We start from the raw sequence: 17270 nt of genomic DNA, 5'->3' as shown, positions 1-17270 counted from the left end.
CTTGTAGGTGTATTTTCATATGTTTAATGAGGCTTAGAGGTGGCATGAGTGCAATCAAATTCATAAACTCATGTTGAGATTAATGTTTTAAATATAAATAATTTAAAATAATTTGTAAAAGATTAAAAGATAAAATAACTGAAAAGATACTTTAAAAATCAAACTAAAACTGCCAGCAGGTGGCAGCAAGTCACTGATTTAATTACTGAATCATTCATTTGATTCGAACAGCTGATTCATTCAGGAATAAAGCAAATGACTCTCTTTATGAATGGGAAATTGAATCATTGACTCACTAGATTCGTTTAATTCATAAAATAAACACTGCTGTGTTTGAATGGAGATGTGCAGCGGCTCAGTTGTGACTTGTTTCAGACTATTTTTGAAGATGAAATAGAGCAAAATCAGGCAATAGTGTTACAGTCAGACAATGTAAGTCACTTAATATTAACTTCTTGTTTAACTGTTGTATTAAATCAATATCTCATTTACAAACTCCTTTAAAAACTCATCTTATTTCATCGCAATCTCACAAAGTTTCATTATAATCAACGAAGCTCTCTACACCGCACAATGAATCTCTTATTTACACTCTTTCTACAATTTGTTTGTGAAAGGATTCACGAGATATGTCTGTGATATATTACTCAACGTTGCAAAAACACATAGAAACCTTTGAAGCTCCCCTCAACGCTGATCGGGTCACTCGCACATGGTGCTCCTAAAGATTTTTTCATAGTCGCACTCAGTAGACACGACTGAAATGTGCCCTGCCACAGTAAAAATGCATGAATGACACCGCATGAGAAATTATCAAACTAAGTGGCATTTGAAAGTAAAGATTTATTCTCATCACAAACCTTTTAAACTTTTCTGAGTCATTTTTGCAATGACTTTTAGCCTCACTGATTGGTTTTTCTGAAATGTTTTGCTTGAAAAGTGAGCAATAAATGCAAATAAATGCAACTTGTTTGATATTTTGTTGCACTGACATTTATATTAAGTGTGATTTACGTGTCCACATAATTTTTGGGGACATGCAGTGAAGAATCGCTGCGATGAATACTACATTGCATTACGCACACACATATATACATACATAATAAATGTAGCGTCTTTGATATTTTGTTTCTAATGCACTGACATTCACTTTTAGTTACATTAATTTTTAGTGCCACACACACATAATGCCAGAGAAGATAAACAAACCCGAATCGCTGAGGGAGATCATATTTAGTTGTTTCTTGCGGCTCAGAATTATTCATATTTTCAGAGCACGTTCAGACTAAACCTGAATTACATTCATTAAAGATACCCTGCATTATATTTAACACTATGCGTGTGTGTGTTTGTATATATGAGTGTGCACTAAAGCTGATTATAGATTCCTTTGCATTCCCCGTCTGCCGTCTATGCTGCTTTCTCCTTTTTAATAAAGGCCAGTGAGATGGTGCTATGCAAAGAGACAGACACATGTCTATGCATGCCAAAAGCAATCTTCTCCAAGCTCCCAGTGAGACCCAGAGTCCCGCTGTCTCTCTGCTGACCCAAAGTGCATCTCTCTGCCTGGGCCTGAGAGCCAACCAACAGCAACACACCCTTCAGATCCAGAACCAACTCATTCTGCACATCAGAGACACTCCAAAACCGGGCTTATAATGTGAGAGATCTAGTTTTATCATGCTGCGGCACTTGCTCGCAGATCAGACGGGGTGTGAAACTTATTTTTATATTGCATTTAATTGGTGAAGCAAGCAGACTAATTCCAAAAAGCAAGTCATATTTCTGCATGAATAATCGAGAAGTGAAACATCAGGAAATGCAAATACTGTCATCACTGATTGGTGCAACAGCTTGAAGCATATTCAAACTGTGTGAATTGCACTTAGCAAAATGTGACAATGGCAAAATGTGGAAAGCTTGACAGTGAAAACAGTTCGAAACTGCTGCATCCAATTAGTACGAGAAAGAATTGTTATTGAGTTTACACATGAATAATAAGTACACTACCATTAAAAAGTTTTTTAATGTTTTTTAAGCTCTGCATTCATTTGGTCCAAAGTACAGCAAAAACAGTAAAATACTGAAATATTTTTACTATTTAAAATAACTGCTTTCTATTTGAATATATTTTAAAATGTAATTTATTCCTGTGATTTCAAAGCTGAATTTTTAGCATCATTACTCCAGTCACATGATCCTTCAGAAATCATTCGAATATTCTGATTTGCTGCTGAAAAAAAAAAATGATAATTATTATATTGAAAGTAGAGTAGAATTTTTTTAGGTTTCTTTGATGAACAGTACGTTTTGTAACATTATAAATGTCTTTATCATCACTTTTGTTCAATTTAAAGCATCCTTGTTAAATAAAAGTATTAATTTCTATGATTTATTTAAAAAAAGCTTTTTATTTCAGATAAATTCTGATCTTTGGATCTTTCTATTCTTCAAATAAATGCAGGCTTGGTGAGCAGAAGAGAATATAAAAATATTACTGTTCAAAAACTTTTGACTGGTAGTGTATATAAGATACCTGCATGTTAAGTAGTCCACACACTGACAAAATTCATAAATATATTGCATGCATTATAAAACACAGCCACACATTTTAAAACCAATTAAAAATCAGGAAAAATGTAAACTCATATTCTTAAAATGGCCCTTGAGCAACTTGAGTATCCCTACTATTCCTCTCACGGATACAGACTCACATGCAAGACGTGAGACAGAACCTGCAGTTTAACAAGACCTAAACCATGTTAAGGCTAGAAATTAGGTTTTGGAAAGGATGAATATCAGCAAATATCAATTTTTCTGCCTACTGAACTCAACATAAGATGAACCGGGAATTCTGGAAGCAGATTTCTGAAAATAGTTCCTTATGTAAATACAGAAGGGTCGTGTGGAATCTGATTGGTTCCATCATCTCAACACATCCATCAACACGTCCGTCCAATAAAACAACTGTGACCGTATTCTGCAGCTCGGAGATGTGGAAAAAATAACTACACACACTCTCACGACGTCTAATCGCGAAACTGTTATGTCTGTCTGACACTTCTCAGATAGAGACCATCTTCTGAGACCATCTTCATTGCCGCCAACAAGATTCGGTTAATTGCGCCTCATAATAAAGCAATTAGGATGCAAAAGGAAATCAAACGACCTCTGTTTTACAGTCACCGTCTTAGCGCAAACTAATTATCTCCAAACACTCAGCAAAAGCTTCCGGCACAAGACAGACTGTAGACAGTTCATTATTACAGACAGACATACAGATAGATAGACAGACAGAAAGATAAAACAATTAATAGACAGACAGGGTCAAATTTATCAGTGTGACACGACAAACTACAAAAACTGGCTGAACTGTAAGCATCCCTCCGTTTAAAAACAGCACAGATGACAGATGGTGAAGCGTTTCTGCAGTGTGATTCTTCTCGCTCAGAGTTCAGAGTTTCGAAAGGGCTGCAGTTCTAGATTTGGTGAGCGTGAACAAAACCCACGCACTGACAGGAAAAGAGTCCCGTCGTTACGGGTGGAGCCGCAGAAGATCCAGGCTAACGTCTTGAAAGAAAAACGTACCTTTCCATAGTCGTCAAATTCAGCGAAGAGCTCCGAGTCGTCGTCTAAACTGTCTCCTGAAGTCTCCACGATCAGACCCACACCATCGTCAAGAATCTCCTCTGTGGAAACAGTTTATTTTGTGAAACTTGCAATGTTTCTGGACGATATTAGAACATTTTGCAGAATATTTGTGCATATTTTTTAATATTTTGGCTATTTAATAATGCATTCAGATGTCAATAAGAGTGTAACATTTAACACAAGTGTCTTCAAACATTTTCAGACCAAAAACTCCCTTATGAAGACAGAACATGACCCTTTGTTTATATTGAAATAAGGTGAGTGTTGCATTATAATATACACTAGCTATGAGTTTTGAAGCTTTACTGCATCTAAGATTAAAATCAAAACACACAACATATCTATGGCCTTCCCTCACCCTGACTCTGCGAGAAGATGTCCGTGTAGAGGTTGTCCACAGCGTCCGAGCGTCTCGGTGGCAGGAAGCAGAGCTGTCGGCGGTCAACAGGGGGCAGCGTGTTGACGGTGAGAGAGAGAGAGACCTGAGCGAACGCCACCTTCATGTCAGCAAAGGTGAGAGTGCGGGCGTCCTTCCCGTTCAGCTGCAGAATCTCATCTCCCGCATTCAGACCTGCAGTCATTTAAATATGGTAATATTTCATGAATAATTAAGTAGTGGAATATTGCAGTCATAGACTTCTTGAAATATGCGAAACGGATGAAATGGTTACACAGTGAACGTGCAAGCAATTAATAAATTAATACAACAAAAAGCAAAAGAACAGTTTATGAAGTTCAACAAAGAAATGAAGATCATGAGTTTTTGGTCCTAAATACATCATGACAAAAAATAGCAACCTATTTAATTTTTAGAAAAATAAATAAATAAATATTGTTTCTCCTCCTTGATCCATAATAAATATAATAAAAACAACAACAACAACAACAACAATAATAATAATAATAATAATAATAAATACAAAATAATAAAATAAAATGACTGAAAACTGAAATAAAAAAAGCTTAACATAAAATAAATACAATAGTAGTTATACTATTGTATACAAAATAAAATACAATAATAATTAAATAAAAATAAAATACAATAAAATAAAATACAATAAAATACAATAAAAAATAAAATAAAGTAAAATTAAATTAAATTAATTAATTAAAATAAAATACAATAATAATTAAAAGTAAATTAAAAATAAATTAAAATAAAATAAAATAATAATTAAATAAAAAAATACTAAATAAATTAAATTAAAAATAAAATAAAGTAAAATAAAACAAAAATAAATTAAATACAAAATACAACAAAAATGCATTAGAAGTAAAAGTATAAAATGAAATAAAATAAAACAAAATAAAAAATAAAATAAAATAAAATAAAATAGTGCTGGGCAACGATTAATCACGATTAATCACATCCAAAATAAATGTATGTATGTACATGTACATCTAATTGTAAATATTTGTAAATACATGTAAATATTTTCACAATATACACTGTATGTGTGTGTCTTTATATATACATAATAAATAATATAATCGCGATTAATCGTTGCCCAGCACTAAAAATAAATATTAGATGAAAAACATAATAATACTAAAAGTAGAAATGTTGCCCTTGGCAATCAACTGAAATAAAATAAGATAAAATAAGTGACTAAAATAGAACAAGTTGAATTACTAAAACTCCATTCTGATATGGAAAGCCCACATTTTACAATCCAATAAGACCGCAACATGTACAATTAAGTCCGTCCCAACATTTTCTGCTCAAATATTCTGCTTCAATTTGAAATATGTCATAAAAATAATACAATGTCCTGTCCTCACTGATGTGAAGGTCGGCAGCAAAATAAATAGATGCAATAAAAAAAGAGATTGTCTCTAGCTTTTCCATTTGGCCCTTCGGCTTGCGGGTTTGACCCAGTTCTCTGGGCGATGTGAAATGTCAGCAATAAGCCAGTCGGACCTGATCCTGCCACACTGATCACCCAGACATCACTCAGAGAGACGAGAGTCTTATTCGGCATGTTGACAGTGTCTGGATGTCAAGATAAGCTTGCTTTGATGGTCATTTAAAGGGGCCATATTCTATATTTTGCCCTGAAATCCATTTATAATATTAGCTAGTGTAAAATAGTTCAGTGCAAAGTGTTCTACTGTACCTTTAAAGTTTCTGTGTGTGAAATGCCTGTAAATGCTCTACAAAATCTTCAAAACGACTAAGGAAAATCCTGTTTTGCATCACGTTCCCTGTGCAGGTGCGTTACAAGTATGGCACATCACTGAATCCGACTTTAATCGTCTCTCTGATTCCTTCTATCGTTCGCCATTATTCAGAGTTTAGAAGGGTTAAGAATAAATCTGCAATCTTTGGCTCTCAGAAACCCCATAGAGCTGACAACATGTTACATAACACCAGGAGCACAGCACAGATATCACAGCAATTACTTACAGCTTGATTCCTGAGCAGATGCTCAACAGACAGAGAGTGAGAGAAAGAAAAGAACAAACCAAGAGACAGGGGTGAACAGAGAAAGAGAATGTAATTAGGAGGTGAAACGAGCTAATGAACCTTTAGCGAACGCTAATCCTCCAGCTCTCACGTCAGTGATATAGAGCTGCTGAACGCTGTCCTCCTCCACCACCGAGATAGAAAAACCTGCAAGAGACAGAGAGATGAAGTGATAGACGTCATAATCAAGCGTAATCATGAAGCAAACCTCAAAGGGTTTGAACCTATGACCTTTCAGCTACAAGGTCAAATCTTTAAAGGGATAGTTGTCACAAAAATGGAAATTCTGACATCATTTATTCTCTATCATGTCTTTTGAAACCCATGGACCAGAATATGAATTACTGTAGAATGACTCATTTTTCGCTGCACTGTCCCTTTAACTACTACTATATATAGAAATGTATTTGTATAAATTAGCATATTCTTTACAGGTTTTCTCACATGCAGTAATAAATCAAATTAAATATAAACATACTAAGTGGATTTTTAAAGAATTTATATGATCCAAAGTACAGCAAAAACAGTAAAATTGTAAAATATTTTTACTATTTAAAATAACTGATTTCTATTTAAATCTATTTTAAAATGTGATTTATTCCTGTGATGTCAAAACTGAATTTTTAGCATCATTATTCCAGTAACATGATCCTTCAGAAATCATTCTAATATTCTGATTTGCTGCTCAAAACATTTATTATTATTATCTGAAACAGAAATCCTTTTTAACATTATAAATGTCTTAATCATCACTTTTGATTAATTTAAAGCATCCTTGCTAAATAAAAGTATTAATTTCTATTACTTATTTTACCAAAAAAAAAAAAGCTTTTCAACTGTATCGTGTATAATATTACAAAAGCTTTTTATTTCTGATAAATGCTGATCTTTGGATCTGTTCATCAAAGAATCCTGCAAAAATGTATAGAACTGTTTAAAATATTGATAGTAATAGTAATAAAATTGTTTCTTGAACAGCAAATCAGCATATCAGAGCAATTTCTGAAGGATTATGTGACAGTGAAGACTGCATTAATGATGGTGAAAATTTAGGTTTGATCACTGAAATAAATTACATTTCAAAGCAGCTATTTTAAATAGTAAAAATATTTCAGAATTTTGCTGTACTTTAGATCAAATAAATGCAGGCTTGGTGAGCAGAAGAGACTTATTTAAAAAGCGTTAAAAATCTTACTGTTCAAAAACTTTGGACTGGCAGTGTAAATAAAATTAAAAATTGTAAAAAAAATAATGCTAATAAATATGATCGTCTACGACTCATTGTTACTATTAATTAAAAGTATTAAAATGTTTTATGTAATTTAAATAAAACGGAAATAATAAAACAATATTTATTTTTTTAAAAAGTACATTTTAAACACTTTAATTATTCTTTTTTTGCTTTTTACTTTTATTACTTTTACTTTTTTTACTGTTTTTTTAGAAGTACTAAAACAACTAAAATTATAATCAAATAAAATCTAAAATACAAACTTGCAAAAGCACAACAAAATTACTAAAACTTAAATTAATGTGAAAATTTTAAAATAAAAGCTAATCCAAACTAATAAATACTATAAATATATAATATAATATGTCATATAAATTATAAATAATATAATATAAATATATAAACAATACTAAAACAGCATTGCTAGCACTTTTATTGACATTTTGTGATGTGAATGTAGAATCTACGGAAAAGCATGCAGTTTACTGAGATAAAACTAGTTGGACTTGGCTGGTCATGTGATCCCGTCGTGTCATTCCCCATGAGATGACCATATAAGATAAAACAGCAAGCTACTAACGTGAGTGGATGTACTCACATATACGTAAACCTTTTATTGAAAGAATCATTTAAAAATGACTGAGAACACCTGTCATTTCCATGACTTTTCCAGACACCGTTGTAAAATCCCCAGTGTAAATAGGTGGATGTAAAACAGACACGATTTGATGAACATAGCACATTTTTGGCTCTCACCATAGCCGATCATGCAGGACTCATCCCGATCAAACTGGATGACCTTCCTGATCTTACAGCACAGTTCGATTTCCTTATACAGCTGTGAAGGAAAGCAAAGGACATTATCCATTAATATTCCACTGAACACAACTTTGATATTCCACATTCAAACAGCATAAACAACACACACGGGACGGCATGAAAGGGCGAGAGTGACAGAATACAGATCGCAGGCGGAGAACTTTATGTTCCTGCTTGATCGATTGTGTCTGACCTGCACACTCAAAACATAATAAATGAAGACATTGAACAGAAGTTAAAGGGTGATGGATGTAGAGGAGCTGAAGTTTTAAAGAATAAAGCAATTCCATGGTCGTTTTTTTCAGGTCAAAAGATGTTGGGAAAAGGGATCAGCAAAGCATCTCCTTTTGTGTTCCACACAAGATTCTGTTATTAAACCGTGAAGGAAAGAGGGTGTTTGGATGAAGTGTGATGTCCCAGCAGGATGAAAGTAATGAGAGAGCATCTAAGCAGCGGGTGGGAGAGCGAGATTAACTCCAAACCTACCAGATCGTAAATATCCTCCTCCGGTTTGGGGATGTAGAACTGCACTTGGTTGTCAATGAGGAATTTAAGCCGCACGTAATGTTTAGTGGGGTCCAGTTGGTGAGCCTGGAGAGAGACCAGGAGAGATGAAAGGAGACACACATTAAATGGATGAAGAGCGACGCCAAGACATGTTACTGGGCTGTATCTTCTTCTCAGTGAGCCAGATGGACAGGAATCACACGCTAAAAGGCCCAAACGCTCATATCAGAGAGGATGCAGCACAAGAGGAAAGCGAATAAATTGCTTTGTACGGGGTGGACACATGCTTGAGACTTTAAAAATCCTCTAAGGGACACTTTGAGGAACACAGCATATGAGTTTACTACACCAGCGACCTTCAAACTGACATTCAATCCCATGAAGACTGAAACGACTCTCTGAATGTAAAAACCTGGCATCAGAAGAGAACCATGAGTGTTTTGTGCACTAGAACTGGCGTTACCTTGCAGATCGTTTCCAGCATGTCGAGGGCCGACTCTCCGGGTTGGATGATGGCTAACACAGGCTGGTCGTTTGGCAGCAGCACCCATGATGGAGTGAGGTGGTCCCTGGACCAGATGTCATGATCTGTGCTGGGTCTTGGCAGACCTTTCACTGGGGTCTTGGTGTCTTTCTGTAGTGTGATAAATGAAAGCACAGTGAAGCCGCAGCTGTGAACGAGGCCTTTAGAGATGCTATTAATCATGTGAAATGATGATCATCCTCATCTCATCATTTCTAAGAACTCATCGCCTATTTGAGGTGCACTGTGTGTTAATAACTGGAATACCAATCTAGCATACTACATTATTTGTGCATAGCATGCACATTTTCTGTATGCATAAAATACATTTACATACATGTAACAAAATATACAGTATACAATTTAGTGTTTTAAATTTACAGTGACAATAATACAGCATACTATCATTGCACACTTTTAAGTATGCAGTATACAATATGCTACATTTGGGATCAGTACGATTTTAATTATTATTTTTTTAAAGAAATTAATACTTTAATTAATCAAGGATGCATTAAATTGATCAAAAGTGACAGATAATATATTTACAGTATTAAAAAAGACTAGTCTAAAGTCAAGAACTTGTCTAAACTGGTCATTAGCTAGTCTGAACTGGTCAAGAGCTGGTTTAAACTGGTCATTAGCTGGTCTAAATGGGTCATGAGCTATTTTAAATTGTTCATTAGCTAGTCTAAATTAGTCATTAGCTGGTGTAAATGGGACATTTAAGAAAAGAAATTAATATTTTTATTCATTAAGGATGTGTTAAATTGATCCGAAGTGACAGTAAATGTATTTGTGATGTTTAAAAAGATTGATATTTCAAATAAATGGTGTTCTTTTGAACCTTAAATTCATCCAAGAAAACTGAAAAAAAAAAATGGTTTCCACAAAAAATAATCAAAAATGAGCAGTAAATCAGCATATTAGAATGATTTCTGAAAGATCATGTGACACTGAAGACTGGAGCTAATGATGCTGAAAATTCAGCTTTGCATCACAGGAATAAATGACAATATCAAATAGAAATAATTATATTGATTATATTGATAAATTTCAATATAATCAAATAGAAAAGAGTTATTTTAAATTGTAATAATATTTCAAAATATGACTGTTTTTACTGTATTTTTGATCTAATAAATGCTGCCTTGATGAGAAGAAGAGACCTCTCAGAAACATTAAACCCCAGACTTCTGAACACAGTCATTTAACTTGGATAAAAATGCATTGTAATCTCAACTACCATTCCACCATGACCACTTTCTTTTCCTGCTTGTGATCAAGTGAGTGAATCAGAACATCAACACTTTTATCTGTGCCCCAGGTCAGCGGATTATAGCACAACCATTTCTACCGTTCCTACACAACGAAAGCCTACACCTCCGCCAACGCCAGTGATGAATATACGCCCACATCTCCGCCAACCCGCTTCAGAGATCCGGCCCAGAGCGCATCTCTCTGAACAGGGCAGTTTTGATTTGAAGCAGTGAGCTCACATAGAATTTTGTGCATTTTTGCCACTTTAATAGATAGTGTAGTCATGAGAGATGCATGTTTCTTACCGTCGTCTCACTAGAAGAACCCTCAAACATGCCTTCTAGAGGACTTTTAACTGAATCATCTCCTTCTGCAAAAACCTGTTTAAAAAAAAAACATTCAGCAGTCACCCACCAAAACCATTACATGTAGCATGAATTTCATCTGCTTGTTGAAAAAAGTGCACCACAAATGTAATGTGCATTTAAAATTTTAAGCAAGACTGGTTGATCTGTGCATATGCATGTTCATGTGTTCTGCATGAAAAACACCAAATGTGTGTGAAATGTGTGTGTAGTTTACCTGGTTAATGCTGGGATGACCTTTACTCTTTCTCTTGGAGTGGGTATCCAGACCCCATAGTGAGGAGAAGCGACTCTTGCGCTTGCTGGTGGAGCGCGACATCGCCTGCGTCCGGCGCCTCACGCCGCTCTCAGTGCGAGCCGCCACCTACAGACACAAAACAGCTGCATGAGGTACAGGGACAACATTCATATTGTGTGTCCCAGCGATCAAACTGACTAGACTGCTCCTAGCAGGAGTCTGAGATATGAACACAGCCGCTTGGTGAAATTCTCATTGATTCGGTCACACTGATGTTCAGTCATCAGCTTCATTCACAAAGTTGTTCAAGAATATGGGTATAATTTGGTCATTAGTTGGTCTTAATTGGTACTTCGCTAGTCTGAATGGGTCATTGTTGGTGTAAGCTGTTTTTTGGAAAATCTAAATGGGTCATTAGCTAGTCTAAATGGGTAATTATCTGGTCTAAATAAATGGGCTATTAACTAGTCTAAACTGATCATTAGCTACTGGTTTAAATGGGTCATTAGGTGGACTGATCTGGTCATTAGCTGGTCTAAATAATTCATTAGCTGGTTGAAACTGGTCATTGGCTGGTCTACATTGGACATTAGATGGTTTAAACTGATCATTAGCTGGTTTAAACTGGTCATTAGTTAGTCTAAACTGGTCAACAGCTGGTCTAAACTGGTCATTAGCTAGTCTAAATGGAATATTAGTTTGTATAAACTGGTCATTAGCTGGTCTAAACAGGTCATGAGCTATTTTAAATTGGTCATTAGCTTGTATAAATCATTCATGAGCTAGTCTAAATTAGTCATGAGCTTGTCTAAACTGGTCATTGGTTGGTCTAAATGGGATACTAGCTGATTTAAACTAGTCTAAATGGGTCATGTGCTGGTATAAACAGGTCAATAGCTAGTCTAAACCGGTCACTAGCTGGGTTAAGCAGTTTATAAGATGGTCTAAACAGGTCATGAACTGGGCTGAATTGGACATTAGCTTGTCTAAACTGGTGGTTAACCGATCTAAATTGGTCATTAGCTAGTCTAAACTGGTCAAGAGCTGGTCTAAATAAATCATGAGCTGGTCGAATCTGGTCATTATCTAGTCTAAATGGGATATTATCTGGTTTAAAGTGGTCTAAACTGGTCGTTAGCTAGTCTAAACTGGTCATTAGCTGGTCAAAATTGGATAATAGCTGGTTTAAAGTGGCCATTAGCTGGTCTAAGCAGGTCATGAGCCATTTTAAAGTGGTCATTAGCTTGTCTAAACTGGTCAAGAGCTGGTCTTAATGGGTCATATGCTGGTCTAAACAGGTCAATAGCTAGTCTAAATTGGTAATGATCTGGTCTAAACTGGTCATTAGCTTGTCTAAGCAGGTTGTATCGTGGTCTTAACAGGTCATGAGCTGGGCTACTGGACATTAGTTTGTCTAAACTGGTTGTTAACTGATCTAAACTGGTCATTAGCCAGTCTAAACTTCTCATTAGCTGGTCTAACTGGTCACGTGCTGGTCTTAACTGGTTGTTATCTAGTCCAAACTGGTCATGGGTTGGTATAAATTGGTCATTAACTGGTCTAAATGCATCCTTAGCTGGTCTGAACTAGTCATTAGCAGAGGAAGCGTGTTGTAAGCTAATCTAACCTGGTCATCAGTTGGTTTAAAGTGATCATGACTATACTGGTCATTAGCTGGGCTAAACTGGTCATGTGTTAGTCTAGCTGGTTTGTTATTGCTTTAAGATTTCCAAGCATGTTATTAAGTTAATCAGTTAATAACCAGCTAGAAACCAGCAACAATGTTCCAACATACAGCTGCGTTTCCTGATTTTAGTAGAAAAGCCAATGTCCTGATTGGATCTGCTTGAGACGTTTTCCCTCAGCAACCACAAAGCTCACAAACGCTGATTGTTATTAAGGGTGACTGTGTAATCAATGTGTTTTCTGGAGTTCTCCTGCATTTAAATGACTAATAAAATAAGAAAGCAGAAGCATGTGCATTATCTGAATACAGACAGCCCTAAAAAAACAAATACCCATCACAATTTACAGGATAAAGTTTCTCCATAAACTGCACTCAGTCAGTCTACAATTGTTTTTGCTCTTATGTTCTCAAAAGAAATCTCAGAAGATGGATTTCATCCATCACCACTCTTTCATTCTCTTTCAGCAAATGCACTTAGTAGATGTGAGTTTCTCTACCAAAATCGAGTCAGCTGGTGGGACATCACCTTTAGAAATAAACAAACACTCATATTCATTCATAAATGAGCAGCAAATAAACAAAAAACTTGCTTCCTGTGGTCACTCGGGTCCGGATGAATTTTAAAGGTTAGTGAAGTGTTTGGTGAGTTCTTTTCAGTGTCATTCAAAAATTATACACGCTTGTTGTGTTGAACGCGCTGTGGCATTTCTGGGTCTCCTGATGGAGAAAAGCACTCGGGCTGCATCAAAAACCCTCTCCACTGCTCTGAAGCGAGCTATTATTCGTGAAGAACAGCACATGGGCCAACAGCACTTCATTTGGACTCAACACTTATCCTCTCTCTCCATCCTCTCAGATTGTGAATACTGAAGAACATCCCCACCCCCTCCACCCGAAAAAATCATCCAAGCTGCATAGACAAAAATAAAATCTCCCTGTATCCCAATGTCCTCCAGCTCCTACATAGAATGCCAGAGCTGGAGGCGAATCTGAGGATGGATGGTATTGATCAGCCGGAGACGTGGCCCACATCCAAGAGAATATACACCGACTAACCCTTCAACTACTGTTTCTTTTTATGCCAAAATCCATTACCCACGTACACCAACACTGACGGGTGGGAAGGAAGCAGGTTAATACATGCATTCTAGGTAAAAATAGAGCAATACTGATACTCTTGATGTGGGTTTCTAAGCAATGCTTCTGTCTGAAATACGTTAGATACCAAACGTTTAAAAACTTATGTATCAAGGTCAGTTCCTTTTACGCCACCAGGGAGCTGATGTCTACTTGAAAGGAGAAAGACTGAGATCTCTAAAACTGTTTGTCAATATTATATTTAAGAAAAAATCTATAGTAACATAACTTTTGTCTCTTTTGGCCAAATCACACAAAATAAAAACATTAAAAAATATATATTTTTGTTGACATTTTCTTATTAAACTTCTGTCTTCATTGTTATTTTAAACAATTTTTTACATTTTTACATTTATTTTTGCTTTTCTCTATATATTAAACTATTTGCATATATATTATATAGTGGTAAATATTAAATGTAATGTATATTTTTATCTATAAACACATATATAATAAAAGTTTACACACACACACACACACACATATATATATATATATATACATATATAATTTTTAATATAAAGAAAAGTAAATATCTATTTATTTTAAATATCTATATAATATTTCTATAGTAATATATATACTATGGAAATGCATATATTTTTAAAATCTAGAATTATATATATATATATATATATATAATTTTTAATATAGAGAGACAATTAAATTTTAATAACTTACATTTTAAAATATAATCACACAGAAAACACTATTTAATAATATTTCAGTTACAGTTTTAATATAATAATATTTCAGAATTTAGCTGATTTTACTGTATTTTTGATCAAATAAACGCCGCCTTGGTGAGCAGAAGAAACTTCTTCCAAAAACATTAAAAAATATATATTTTTTTGTTGTCATTTTAAACTAATTTTAACCTTTTTTACATTTATTTTTGCATTTCTATATATATTAAAAATATTAGCATATATTTATGTATTGATATATATGAAAATATATTAAATGTACTGTATCTTTTAATATATAACAACATGCAATATATATATATATATATATATATATATATATATATATATTATAGAATAATATATAATATAATTTTTTCTTAATATATAGAGACAATTGAAATACATTTTAAGAAATTACATTTTAAAATATAATAACAGAAAACACTTGTTTTAATTTGTATTAATATTTCAAATTTTTGCTGATTTTACTGTATTTTTGATCAAATAAATGCGCCTTGGTGAGCAGAAGAGCCTTCTTTCAAAAACATTTTTTTTTTGTTGACATTTTATTATTGAACTTCTGCTTTCACTGTCGTTTTAAACAGATATAATAACACATATAATAATTGTTAACGTACACATATGAAATTTAATATATTCTCTATATATAGAATAATACTATATAAATAATTTTTAATATATAGAAACAATAATATATATATATATATATACCCACACACACATATATATATAAAGTATATCCCTATTTCTATGCTACAGAAAAAAATAAATAAATAAAAAAAACAGCATGCTGGAATAAATTTGAAATTGAGTGATAATTACCAGTGCATGGAAAGAAGAGACTGAAAAAATGCCCAGTCGGCCCATGGCCAGTTTGGTGGGACGGGAGGCAAAGGCCAGCAGGCGTTTGGGATTGGGAAGTTCGCCGCCCTGCAGGCTGGACAGGTAACAGCGGAAGCGAAATAGATCCATGTGGAACTGCTCTAAATTCTGCTCCCACAGGAAAATCTGCAAGGAAAATAGAGAGAGAAAAAGTTATTGGTTAGTACACGGTTTACAGCAGGCCAGCGGCATGTAAGAATTGTCAAAATGATCATTTCATTCTGTTGAAAAACAAGGTCAAAACATTACATTTAGCCTTTAAGGACCATCTCTAGATCTAGAAGCTTTAGTGCCTTGTGTTTGGTCTGGTTTGATCTAATAAAATGGTGTTTGGAGGGCAGCGGACTGGGTTTATACACCACGGCCTCTCCTCCCAGCCACTCTGGGATGGATGTTTTTTTGGAAGACGCGGCGCAGGGGGCAGCGGTCCAGACAGCACACAAAGTAGCAAACAACAGCGCCACACATTCCACTGGCAGCGAGGTCCGGGACTCCCTAGGAACTCGACCCTGCTGCCATTCACCAGGGCACAATGCGTAACCCAACACTGCCAAAATTAAAAACCCACACAAATGAACAGGCACCCGCTAACCCTCCTCCTGATGGGCCGCCGGCCATTCTGAGCTCCACTTCTTGCGTAAACATCCATTGAGTGGAACGTGAACTTTCACTGCAAGTGTGTGGAGTGAATCAATGTTCTGTCAACATTGTGACAGCATCAGAATTACAGTGATGAAAAACTGCAGTAAAACACCGGATACGGAGGATGCTAGTGCTGTAACGCTTTACGATATTGATACAATAATTAGGGAAACAAAACAGCAGTGACAGACTCTTCAACAGCTATGCAAAACGAACACTTTTTGTCCTAACTAGAAGCAACCAACATTCTTGTTACTCTTTTCATCATGTTGTGCCAGGAAGTGCATTTGCTCAAAATCCCGCTCCATGTTATTGTATATTAAAGGTGCATTTTTTAATCTGTTTATAAGTTTGGGGTCAGCTGAAAGAAATTATTTTTTTTATTCAGCAAAGATGCACTGAATCGATCAAAAGTGACAGTAAATACATTTATAATGTCACAAAAGATTTCTATTTCAAATAAATTATGTTCTTTTGAACTTGCTATTTATCAAAGAATCCTGAAAAATTAAATCTATCACAGTTTTTCACAAAAATATGAAGCAGCATAACTGTTTTCAACTTTGAATATACGAAGAAATGTCCATTGAGCAGCAAACCAACATATTAGAATGATTTCTGAAGGATCATGTGACACTGAAGACTGGATGTTGAAAAATTCAGCTTTGCATTAAAGGAATAAATTAAAATTTAAAATATATACAAACAGAAAACATTTCATTTAAGTTGTAATAATATTTCACAATATTACTATTTTTACTGAATGTTTTTATCAAATAAATGCAGCCTCAGTGAGCAGAGACTTCTTTTAACATCATTAAAAATTATTTTTTTTAATTCTAAATAAACAGATTATTAATATTTTTTTATATATTATATATTTTTATATTTCAATATATTTTAAGCAATTTCATAAAATACATATACATATTGTTTTTAGTAAGATTTTCAGTAAGATGTCACAAACTGATAATATTCTGATTTGCTGCTCAAAAACATGTATTATTATTATTATGTTGATAACAGCTGAGTAGAAGTTTTCAGGTTTGTTTGATGAATAGAAAGTTCAGAAAAACAGCATTTATCTGAAATAGAATCTTTTGTAACATTATGTCTTTATCAACACATTTGGTCCATTTAAAGCATCT

At 34.5% G+C, this 17270-nt stretch overlaps 2 protein-coding genes across 6 annotated transcripts in view; one reads left to right on the top strand and one right to left on the bottom strand.

Annotated features, from left to right (window-relative positions):
• LOC127177051 (uncharacterized) overlaps positions 1-17270 on the top strand; it is a 219621-nt gene that overhangs the window by 64477 nt on the left and 137874 nt on the right. The window lies entirely within an intron of this gene.
• The window catches only part of tiam1b (TIAM Rac1 associated GEF 1b), an 85777-nt gene that overhangs the window by 21401 nt on the left and 47106 nt on the right, over positions 1-17270 (bottom strand). For 3 of the 5 annotated variants that reach the window (XM_051128955.1, XM_051128954.1, XM_051128956.1), the window contains 9 exons: positions 15421-15606; positions 11044-11190; positions 10767-10841; positions 9142-9312; positions 8658-8762; positions 8109-8190; positions 6182-6268; positions 4010-4222; positions 3589-3689 (listed from right to left, as the gene is read on the bottom strand). In XM_051128955.1, the coding sequence (XP_050984912.1) occupies positions 3589-3689; positions 4010-4222; positions 6182-6268; positions 8109-8190; positions 8658-8762; positions 9142-9312; positions 10767-10841; positions 11044-11190; positions 15421-15606 (1167 nt within the window). Of the gene's footprint in view, positions 1-3588; positions 3690-4009; positions 4223-6181; positions 6269-8108; positions 8191-8657; positions 8763-9141; positions 9313-10766; positions 10842-11043; positions 11191-15420; positions 15607-15729; positions 15829-17270 lie in introns of those variants that run through there. The other 2 variants (XM_051128957.1, XM_051128959.1) reach the window with 2 other exon arrangements.

This window comes from Labeo rohita, chromosome 15 (genome assembly GCF_022985175.1).
Source record: "Labeo rohita strain BAU-BD-2019 chromosome 15, IGBB_LRoh.1.0, whole genome shotgun sequence".
Lineage (NCBI taxonomy): Eukaryota > Metazoa > Chordata > Actinopteri > Cypriniformes > Cyprinidae > Labeo > Labeo rohita.
The sequence above is the reverse complement of the archived record's forward strand: the minus strand, read 5'-3'. Positions and strand labels throughout refer to the sequence as shown.